Source organism: Acanthisitta chloris, unplaced genomic scaffold (genome assembly GCF_000695815.1).
Source record: "Acanthisitta chloris isolate BGI_N310 unplaced genomic scaffold, ASM69581v1 scaffold644, whole genome shotgun sequence".
NCBI lineage: Eukaryota > Metazoa > Chordata > Aves > Passeriformes > Acanthisittidae > Acanthisitta > Acanthisitta chloris.
The window spans coordinates 1,577-12,605 of NW_008670729.1; the positions used below are offsets into that span (position 1 = coordinate 1,577).

General features: G+C 36.2%; 1 protein-coding gene across 2 annotated transcripts; it reads left to right on the forward strand.

The window, feature by feature from the left end:
* Window positions 1-2,079: 2,079 nt before the first annotated feature.
* PTPLA (protein tyrosine phosphatase-like (proline instead of catalytic arginine), member A) lies at window positions 2,080-10,812 on the forward strand. 2 transcript variants are annotated; one of them, XM_009073761.1, is made up of 6 exons: window positions 2,080-2,192; window positions 3,423-3,441; window positions 3,529-3,611; window positions 6,259-6,380; window positions 8,951-9,129; window positions 10,604-10,812. In XM_009073761.1, the coding sequence occupies exons 1-6, from the start codon at window positions 2,097-2,099 to the stop codon at window positions 10,684-10,686; spliced, it is 582 nt and encodes a 193-aa protein (XP_009072009.1). In that variant the 5' UTR covers window positions 2,080-2,096; the 3' UTR covers window positions 10,687-10,812. The 2 variants fall into 2 exon arrangements, with proteins under 2 accessions (XP_009072009.1, XP_009072008.1); XM_009073760.1 differs by having other exon boundaries at window positions 3,523-3,611; window positions 10,604-10,808.
* The last annotated feature ends 217 nt before the right edge of the window (window positions 10,813-11,029 follow it).

Genomic DNA, 11,029 nt, shown 5'->3' on the forward strand with positions numbered 1-11,029 from the left:
AGGTCAGATTCATGGGCTTAAAGTAGAAGGGATCAAGGAGGGGAGTCATTCCTACCATGTGGGGAAGCCTAACTCTCTGTGAGTTTGAAATGGTGTCATGAAGTGCTGGAATGGGCCACGCCAAGTGACTGCGTAGCAGTAGCCACTGTGCGTAAGAGTTGTTGAGGGACTGATCCTGAGGTACGTGTCATCCGAGGTGAACAGGGAGCTGTCACTATCCCTGCGACTCTCACACTGTTACAGCAGAATGGATCTGACCAAAGACTAATATTTGTGGTACCCTGTTTCCAGTATTAGCCAGTATCTTATGTTTAGGAAGGATTATAAGAACAGGAGATGTGTTAAATATTTATCCAAATGTTTATATAACTATTTCTCTGAATGTTTATATGCTCTCTGAACCTGCCTCTCAGACCCCTCTGCTGCAGTTACTCAGAAAGGACTGAGTAGTTGTTCCCAGTATGGTCAGACAAGAGGTTAAACTTAAATTATTGTCGTTTTTGATTCTTAATTTTACCTCTCAAAATAGCCATCCATAGCTCTGATTGTGCCTATGTCTATATCAAAAAAAATTTTGTACTTTCTTAATCTTCGTAGGTTGGAACCTGAAGTTTTGACTCATTTTGCTAGCATGATGTTTTAAGAATGTGGTGTAGCTCTGAAAGCCTGAGAGAGTTGGGATTGTCCAGTCTAGAGAAGAGAAGGCTCTGGGATGACATTATTGTGACCTGTTAGTGCCTGAAGGGTGCCCACAAGAGAGCTGGAGAGGGGCTTTTTACAAGGACATTGTAAAGACACAGTGATAAAACAAGGGGGATAATCTCTAAGGTCCTTTCCAACCCATTCTATGATTAAAAAGAATATAGTACACTCTTTTGAAAATCTTAACAATAGAAACAAGGGGGATCTAAGGTCCTTTCCAACCCATTCTATGATTAAAAAGAATATAGTACACTCTTTTGAAAATCTTAACAATAGAAACATAGATTAATTATATGAAAGGAATTGCATGTGACTTGGGTTACTGTATTGAAGCTGGGCTGTGTGGTGGGGATCAACCCACCACTGTTTAGAAGTTTATTTATTTTAATCTCAATTTCCATTCCAGATCTCATTTTAAGTTTTATATCAAGTTCTAAAAAGAATATAGTACACTCTTTTGAAAATCTTAACAATAGAAACATAGATTAATTATATGAAAGGAATTGCATGTGACTTGGGTTACTGTATTGAAGCTGGGCTGTGTGGTGGGGATCAACCCACCACTGTTTAGAAGTTTATTTATTTTAATCTCAATTTCCATTCCAGATCTCATTTTAAGTTTTATATCAAGTTCTAGCATGATTAAAAGATACTGTTACTTTCTTTCTCTTAAACTGGAAGGATTGTTAATTGGCATCACTCAGTTTTTTAAAAAACAAAAAGATATAGAAACTTACCCAGCACTCTCAAATGTCCTAGTTTCTAGTGTCTCTGGAAGCTACCAGCGTGTAGGAGTCTGGTTTTTAAAGGTCACTTCTCAACACTTTTATAAACTTAATTGTTATGGTACCTTCAGTTGGACAATCACAAACAGAAGCATTCAGATAACTAGTTAGTCCTGAAACTGATGAGTTGAGGGGCTATGAAAAATTTAAAACTGATGTACATAATTTCTGGTCCTTTACTTATAGAAACCTGTGACCCAACATTGGCTTCAGTGCCAGGTTCATCATGTGTTTTCAAAGAAGAGTAATTTATAGTAAAGAAGGATGAGGACTTAATAGTAAAAATACATAGTCACTGCTAGTGAAAAGTCTAATGGACTTGTGTTTTTGGGGGTCTCCTCAATTCAAGTCGATCTCAGTGAAGGAAGCAAGTCATTCTCTATACTTTTCCAAGTAGAAATAAGAGTGTAATGTTTACATAACATTATATAACATTTATGTCTAAAGATATTTTTGGTCTCCTAAGAAAACCGACAAGTGAAGAAGCAAAGATATTCTGTGAAGAAAATATTCTACTAAATTATTTACGGTGGATGGATATTTTTAGAATTCTAATTTGAAATGTATCCATTCTCTTTCTTTTGTAGGTGGCTGGTATTAGGTATTGCCATGGTGCGGTTTTATATTCAGAAAGGAACACATAGAGGCTTATTCAGAAGCGTTCAAAAGACGCTTAAATTTTTCCAGACATTTGCTTTGCTTGAGGTAAATTTTAAACATTAGTTTGCTTTACTGGATGCTGCATATCATAGGCAAAACACATTATTAACCTGAATTTAATATCAGAATATTATATTAGTACTTAAGGTCCTATTATCTTTATTATTTAATGAAGGTTTGGGGGGGCCAAGGTAATTACCTGAAACTAATGGGCACATTTTTTCAAACTTAATTCTAATATTTCTTTTAATCAAACAGTGCTTGGGAACTGCTTTGACTTGAGAGTCTTTAACTCAAAAAGCAAAATCTCAGAGGCATTCCAGCCAGTAGATAACCCTCTAGCATAGTAGATATTTCGTCACCATCTCCACAGATTACAGCTTCCCTATTATTCCTTACACTGGATTTATTATTCTTCTGTGCCTTTCCAGCTTCTGCTTATTTCAACTGGATTCACATGCCCCATATAATCCATTGCAACAGGGTCTGTGCAAGTAGTGCAAAGTATTCTTTAACTAATACTTTTGCAAACTATGCACTAGTGGTCTCAGTTTATGGTACATCTGTGGAATGAAGGTGTTGGGTTTATAGAGCATTTCCAGCTCTTTCCCAGGCGCAACAAAGAGTGCCTATCTACATTTTAACTTTTTTCATCAATCTTCCTACAACATTCAAACGATGTTGTAGTTCAAACAACTGTTACAATCAAATTGCCAGCTATATATAGGCTTTTATGCTGTTAAACTTTCACAATAAGTAATTCTATTCAAACCTGTCAAAATACTGAAAAGCACTCTATTTGCCAAATATTACTGACCAGAAAATACATTAAATCTAAAGCTTCATAGCTGTCATTGGCAAAAAAATAATAATGTTATTAATCTGTAACAAATACACTTTAAAATTGCTATGTGTTTAACATCCCTTATATGACTCCCTCCACACTGTCCTGCACAATTCTTTGAGCAAGATAATGGAAGGGAAGCTTACTAGTGGAAAAAAGAATGTTTTGTAAGTATCTAAATGTCTAATATATACAGTTCATTAGGAAAATAAATGTTTTCATGTGTTTGCACAGCTCAGGTACTGAGCCTGTACTCACATTGGTTGCCAGGGCTCTAACATGTATTTCTTTCAAAGGCTGTTATTTAGAGACAAAAACCCACTTCGTTTCAGAATTAAGCCTAGGTTTATATTAAGATCAAAAGGCCATGTTTATAGTGTAGATAGTAACATGCTGTACATCAGTAACCTCTAACTTATTTTTATTTACAGGTAGTCCACTGTGCAGTTGGTGAGTTCTTTGCTTTAGTTTCTCCTGTAACTAGTTAAAACATGAATTGTGGAACGGAGATAACATGTTTCTCTTTTTAAGGACTAGTTCGCACATCTGTGCTTGTGACTGGGGTCCAAGTGAGTTCAAGAATCTTCATGGTGTGGTTCATTGCACATAGTATAAAACAGGTATGTGTGTGAGCAACTTATGTTTTGATTGTTTTTAAGGAGAAGCTATTAATACAGTTCTCTTTTCACAAGGAAGACCCATTTAAAAATTAATGATAGTCCTACAGAGAATGCTTACATACTTGAGTGTGAGTTTGGAAGTTGGGGTTACAAAATGTGCTTCTTCCCAGGAGAGTGAGTCTGGGTCTTAGCTGTGAAAGAGCATTGCCTTTGGCATCATGCTGGCTGTGGTCTGCCTAAATGAGATCAATGACTACTGCTATTATTTACCGACAAATCTATCTCAGTGTTGCTAGTTCCCTTTCAGAAACTTTACCTAGCACTAACTGAAGTAATCTAAGTAAAATGTAAATTTATGTCTTAAATTGAATTTATCTGGCTAAATATGGTTGTGATTTTGCAATTTGTTTTAAGAACCTTCCCAAGATTTTAATATTATGGTAATATTAACATTTGATGACATGTGTACTGAATTTTTTTCATTAAAAATATGTGAAGTCATCCAGCATGCCACAGTGGCACTAAAGGTCCTGTATAAATGGTGATAGTTTATCTGCCTTGTGTAGGTAGCTATTTGAAGCTCGTGATTTGTTAGTAGAATAAGGTGAGCAGACTGCTTACAGCTAGTAGGTAGGACATTTGGTTTGGTTTCAGTGAAGAACATGTAAGAATTAAGTGGTGGATTTTGTGCTCCTGAATTTCTTTTTAACTTGAAAAGCTGAGCCATTAAACTGTCTCACCAGCAGATGGCACAGGCCTTTCTGCAAATGGGGGATCCCAGCACCTGCCTCAGTTAGCAGACCTCTTCCTTTCAGTTCACAGAGGACTCGTTTTCTACACTGCATCTTTTCCTTTACTGTTGCTTTTCTCAACACAGAATAGGCTTTACATAGTGGGGTTTTGTGGTTGTTGGGCTTTTTTTGGTTGGTTTGGTTTGTTTTTTTGGTTTTGTTTTTTTTAAGTGAAGTGTTTTCAGTTTTGTCCTTAAGGGAAAATGTCTCAAAGATTAACAAGGTTTTTATATTGAGTGATTACACAGATAATGGACTATAGCACTACATTTTGCTATTTTTTATTATCTGCAGTGAACTAAATCTTTAGCATATCCACTAATTTCTTTTATTTCCTCTGTCTTCAGTACAGTAGGTCAAGCTGTGTCCGAGAAAAAATATATCTGAATGTATGTCTGATTGAATTTCATGCTGTTGTTGCTTAGCAGGCATGAATGTTCAGGGTCACTTTAGGTGGTGAGAGGCATGTTAGTGATAATAGCCAGACCCAGATCTCTCCTCTTGACTGGAGATTTGCAAGGCAACAGATAGGAATTCTCTGCATACTTATTTAAAGCTCTTCTGCTTGGATTTAGCACTGTGACTGAATCCAAGTTTGGGTTATCAATGTTTGTCTCTGATTGCATGAGGCAAAGAACAGCCTGATTCTGTCTTTAGCTTTGCTTATTTGTTTGGATGTCTTTGCACTTCAGTTGTTGCTATTTGTTTGTGATTTTGGTGCTATTTTTATATCTCCATTTCTTTTATGATGTTGATCCTTCCACTAAAAGTGCACCTTCTTTGACTGACACATTGAGGACATGATTTTATGAGCACTTACACTTCTTTACTTTTGACAGTGTTGTGGATTTTCAGCATCTTGAAGATATATTAAGCTTTGTCACTGTGTTGCATTTTATTTTAAAAAATCATTCCCCTTTTTTGTAATTTTACCACAACTTGTGTTACTTTATTTTATTTCACAGACCTCCCTGGAGCTTTTTAGCCTTCAGGCATGGAAGTGTATTACAAAATTCCTCCCCTTTTAAAGAAAAGAAAATTGCTTGTGTGTAATTCTTCTCAGAAGGTAGTGTTGGTAGTAGATCCCCAGGTGCCTTCTTTGTATTTGGGGACTTTTGTTTATTTGTTCACTTAGAGTGAAAAAGAACTGATGTTTTGAAATAGCAGAGATGTGCTACCTACTGATGAGGCAGTTTAATGACTCAGAACTTAAATCTTAAATGGGATTGTTGAGTGAATTTACCCAAAGATTGTGATCTACCAAGTACTCTTCCAGCTCCTTAACTATTTTACAGCTCCCTGAAGTCTGCCTAATTTGGTCTTCTGTGACCAAGTTCCAGTTGGTGGATTATACAAAGCAATTTCTTTTGCCTAAAGTTTCACGAGGATGTGCATTACGAGGTGAGGAAGAAGCAAGATAAAAAGTAAGAGAAAGTCTAGGAGAGTAGTGAAATGCAAAATGGGTAAAAACTGATTTTGGAAGGATCTTCTGTAGCTGCTTTGAGGAGTAAGAAAATAAACAAGTCTACCACAAATAAAACAAGGAGACTGATAGTGTAGCGAAAATGCACATAGAGAATAAAGAGGAGGAATAAGCATGATTATAGGGTTTTATATTTTGATATCTGCATGATGGATAAAGATTGCTTAGTTTGCAAAATGTTTGTATGTTAGTAAATACATATGATATAGAACTGTACATGGTAATGGTTTCAGCATATCACTTTTATGCCAAAATTTTCTTTCTTTACAAGATGTTAGTTCTGTTCCATATATCTTAAAGAGAAGTCTGTTGCAGCTTGCACAGAAAAGAATCTTAAGGATGAAGGAAATATTGGTTCTTTATACTTCTGCAGATCCAGAATGAGGAGAGCGTTATTCTTTTTCTGGTTGTATGGACTGTGACAGAGATTACTCGATATTCCTTCTACACATTCAACCTGCTCAACCATTTGCCATACTTCATTAAATGGGCCAGGTGGAGATGTCTTGCACTTCAGTTTCTCATGGTTCTGTGCATGTTATTTCATGCATGCTGAGCTAACATGCAGGAGAGCAGATGTTTGAGCTTTGGTTATGTGTCAGCAAAGTGCAAGTCGGTTGCTTTCTGTACTTGGGATCACTATTGCTTGGTTTAAAAATGTTAAAAATATTTTAACTGAGATTTTTGGGGTGTGGTTTGTTCTTTGCTTTCTGTGTCTCACAGTTTGAACTCTGCTTTCACTTATTCTATTTTTTTTTTCTTTATCTTTGGAGTCATCTTTTAGCTTACAGTATGACTCTTTAAGATGCTTTTGAGTACAATGCCTAAAATCAAGCACCTCTGCTAGTCTTTGTGATGTCAGTTCTTTGAAAATGTGGGAGTTGTTGTCACTCAATCTGTGTGCATATTATTACTTTATGAGAAGTTCTGTTTTATCAGAGCTTTTGTAAAGTTATATCCATGTGGTGAATTTAAATACTGACTTAGCCCACATAAAGAGTGTGTTCCATATCAAAACTATTTGAATTTTGAAGCATACTGAAAGTTGGCCACTTGATCACATATACTGCAGAGACTGCGTGATTATCAGGAGACTTAACTGGAAGAGTAGTCTCTATAGTCGTTATTTGAAAAGTACCTGTAAGACAGACTTAGAATGTTAGAAGGAAAATATATAACCTACATTCCGTGCAGGTTTTATTTAAGAATTAAATTTATTTAAGAGAGTTTCTTTGTTATTTTCCTTTCTTTTTGTTTTATAGATAATGCAGTTTGATGCTTCTAATGCACTTCTTTGATATGTCTGATATTTAAGTCCATTCTTATAATATGTTATCTTTTTGCTGGTACCTAAGGTAATGGATTTGGTTATGTTTAAATACTAAATGGCAAACGTAAAAATAATCAGGTTTGCTGTCATTAATAGGTTTTTATGTAGGCTTCAAAAAGAGAAATGCATTCAGAAAGTACTGTATTGACAGATACACTTTTTGCCATCAGGTCAGTGTGTCTTGAATGGCAGAATTTGGTGTCCTTAATACAGACAGTAGGGAAGACCAACATTCTCACAGCAGAGATATTTGGTGAAATATATTACAAACAAAACATTTGAAAATGTATTATCTTTTCATAGAGTCCAAAATATCCCATCAAGATTTATGGATTAACAAACGGCACAACTGAGCATACATTCAGTGCTCCAAGAGAACTGGAATTTCTGATCTTTAGCTTCTAATTGTAAAAGATTTGTCCGTCTGTTGTTAAAGGAATCAATATGCTCCTAATTTTCATTCAGAATTTCTACCTTTTTTTTTAACTGCATAGAGAGAAACTGTGTAAATAATGGCATCAGTTCCCTGTAATACTTAGCCTAATCTACAGTCTTCTCAGTGGTGCCAAGCAGTAGGACAAGAGGCAGTGGGCAGAATCCTATGCACAGGGAGTTCCACTTGAATAAGAGGAGAACTTCTTTGCTGTGCAGGTGACTGAGCACTGGAACAGGTTGCCCAGAGAGGGTATGGAGTCTACCTCAGTGGAGATATTCCAGAATTGTCTGAATGCAATCCTGTGCCATATGCTCTAGGATGGCCCTGCTGGAGCAGTGAGGTTGGACCAGATGACCCACTGTGGTCCCTTCCAACCTGACCCATTCTGTGACTCTGTGATTCTCTTAATATGTTCTCTGCCCTATAAATCCTCTAAGCCCATTTGCTTCTAGAAGGCTTTCATATGCTGCTGTGTTGGATCTCATCTCGTTTGGTTTGGGACCTGTACCTTTCTCTCCATGTGACAGCTCTCATCACTGTTGCCTACATGAACTGGAGAATTGTTCCTTAGGAGAACCTGCATATCCATGGTGCACTGTGTGTGAGGACAGCACAAAGCCTATTGATTAGGGGTTTTATTTTGTCACCACCTATGTGGCCTGTGGCATTCAAACCACAATTTCTTTAAATTGAATGCTTTGCCTTTTATTTGAACATCTTCTTCTCACTTTAAAATGAATTTTATACGTTTCTGGCACTGTCATTTTCTTTTTTTTTTTTAATTTCAATTTTCATTAGTGGTAAATGTCGCATTATTTGCATTTTCCATGTGGCAGCAAGTAAAACAAGCTTCTGATGTTTCTCAATGTTTTCATTATCTTTAAACAAATTATAATACATACCCAGTGTACGTGTGCTGTGATGAAAATATGTAGGATCATCCAAATTTGGGACTCAGTCCTGATCTGAATCATGTGAGTGACAACAGGAGCAAGATCAGTGCATTGAGAAAAATAAATTGTTCTTGGAGACTACTGATTTGAAGATTGTTTTATTAGGAAGACATACAAACATTCTGATACTTCACTGGTTTTGAATAAAAGCACTGAAGAATACATTCTCTGTAAATCTAAGCAGCTCTATCCGAAGTGACTGAAACTGGTACTTGTGTCGAGTTGGGATGTGGTCTTGATTTTGGTGCAGGAGCTACTATAATACATTGCTGTGCCACTAATAATAACAAGAAAAATTTTCATTCATGGGGTGTTTCTCACAAGGTTTTTTTATTTTTCAATGCAGATACAACTTTTTTATCATTTTGTATCCTGCTGGAGTTGCAGGTGAACTGCTAACCATATATGCTGCTTTACCCTATGTGAAGAAAACAGGAATGTTTTCACTGAGACTTCCCAACAAATATAATGTCTCCTTTGACTACTATTACTTCCTTATTATTGTCATGTTCTCCTATGTGCCATGTAAGTATTATTTAATGGTAGAAACATTTTAACATAATAATCATCAGCAATGCTGCAAACACTGCCCGTAGTAAAATTTGCTGAATGCTTTCTACTCTAAAAGCCTGCTTTGTGTTGTTCTAAGCTTTGCTGTGCTTTGTTTGGTTAGACAGAAATTTTCTTTTTATCTGCCACAGAACATAAGCTGTCCTAAAAATTTCAGTGACAATGCTAAAATCGTTTCTAAGACTTGGACAAAGTAAAAACCCTCTTTCCTTAAATGCAGAAATGTCTCTAACTGTGTCTCAGAGACTTTCTGGTGCCTCTGCCACTTTGTAGCAATAGCCTAAAAATGGTCTTGCAAATTCTGCAGAGTTTTTATCGCTACTAATATTCATTTACCTCTGAAAAATCACCATTTGAGAATGCTTGGGAAGAACTTGAAGCAGTATTCTCCAATATTGCATTTTCACAGAAATCACCCACACCCCCCACAAGCCTTTCTGAACAACTTCAGTCTCTGGTTTAATCAGTTTGTCCTTGTACTTGATGGATAACAGAAGCCATGGATCAGTTGACTAACTGGAGCTAAGAGTAGGGACACTTTGTCTTTCAGTGTTCTTTCCACTGGTACCTAAGCAGTGCAGGCAAGGAAAAGGCAACCTGATTCAGAGATACTACCATGAAAGGGGCTAGACCAAACTAGGGAGATAGAATATTGTAGATAATATTAATAATAGAATATAATTTATGATTTTGGATAATGTATACAGTGAGGCTAGAAATGGCAGCAGATTAGGGAGATAAATTGAAAAGCAGGAAAATTGAAGTTAAAGGGTCTGTGATCTGCATTCTTAAAAGTTATTCATTTGGGAAGCTGACTTTAAACATGGACTTTCACAATATGCACACACACTGAAATTTTTTGTCACAAGAAATCACGAAGGCCAACAAGAGAGATTTATGTCAGCAAAAAATGTCCTAAGTTGTCATAACTTAATAACAGTTTTACAGCTGTTTATATAACTTAATGCTTTAGGAATAAATCCAGTTTTCTATACATTAAATATAAGGATCAAAACTGTCAGCAGGACAGTAATATAATAGATGACAGAGGCCCAGGAGAGAGGGATCTGCTGTCTTCAGACTTGAACAAGTAGGGTAAATTGGTATCCTCCTCAAAGTCTTAATTCAAACGTGCTTACCTTAGTGCAGATATGAAGGCTTCAGGCACTGCTGGAATGTGGTCAAGTCCTGTTACTACAAAGTGTTGGACCAAAGTTCCTTGAACGCAGGTTATATATTCATGGGGCCTTATCTGACTTTTGAGTAATTCACTGTAATGTTCATGGCTTGTTATTATTTACCTTAACCAACTGCAGCACTGTGTGCCGTAATTTTTACTAGGTTCATCATTCTGCAAAATTACGTTTTTCCATTATGTGATCTATTGAATTTTTCTATCTAATTTGCTTTCTTTTATGCTTTGATCAAGTATTTCCACAACTCTACTTCCACATGCTGCGGCAGAGAAGAAGAGTGCTTCATGGAGAAGTGATTGTGGAAAAGGATGACTGAATCAAGCTGTGTAACTATGGTGCTTTTAGTGGAAAACAAAAAAGAGGGTAAAAACCAAAGCTTCCTGTGATTTTTCTGAGTCCAGGTTTTTAAAACATGGAACAAGAATAAACAACTGTGCACAAAATAGCATGGACTGTATTATTTTTATTATTAATATATTTTCAGACCTACCTTTTCATCCTGGGTTTAACTTTGATTTTTAATTGTCCATTTCTTCAAACTAACTGCTTTCTTATTTTCAGTAGGCTGACAAGTAGCTTTAAGAATTGGAATAGTTGGCTAGTCTGCCTTCTATTCTGAAAGTTCTGCTATGGCCTGTAGTCATCATCAAGAACAGAAG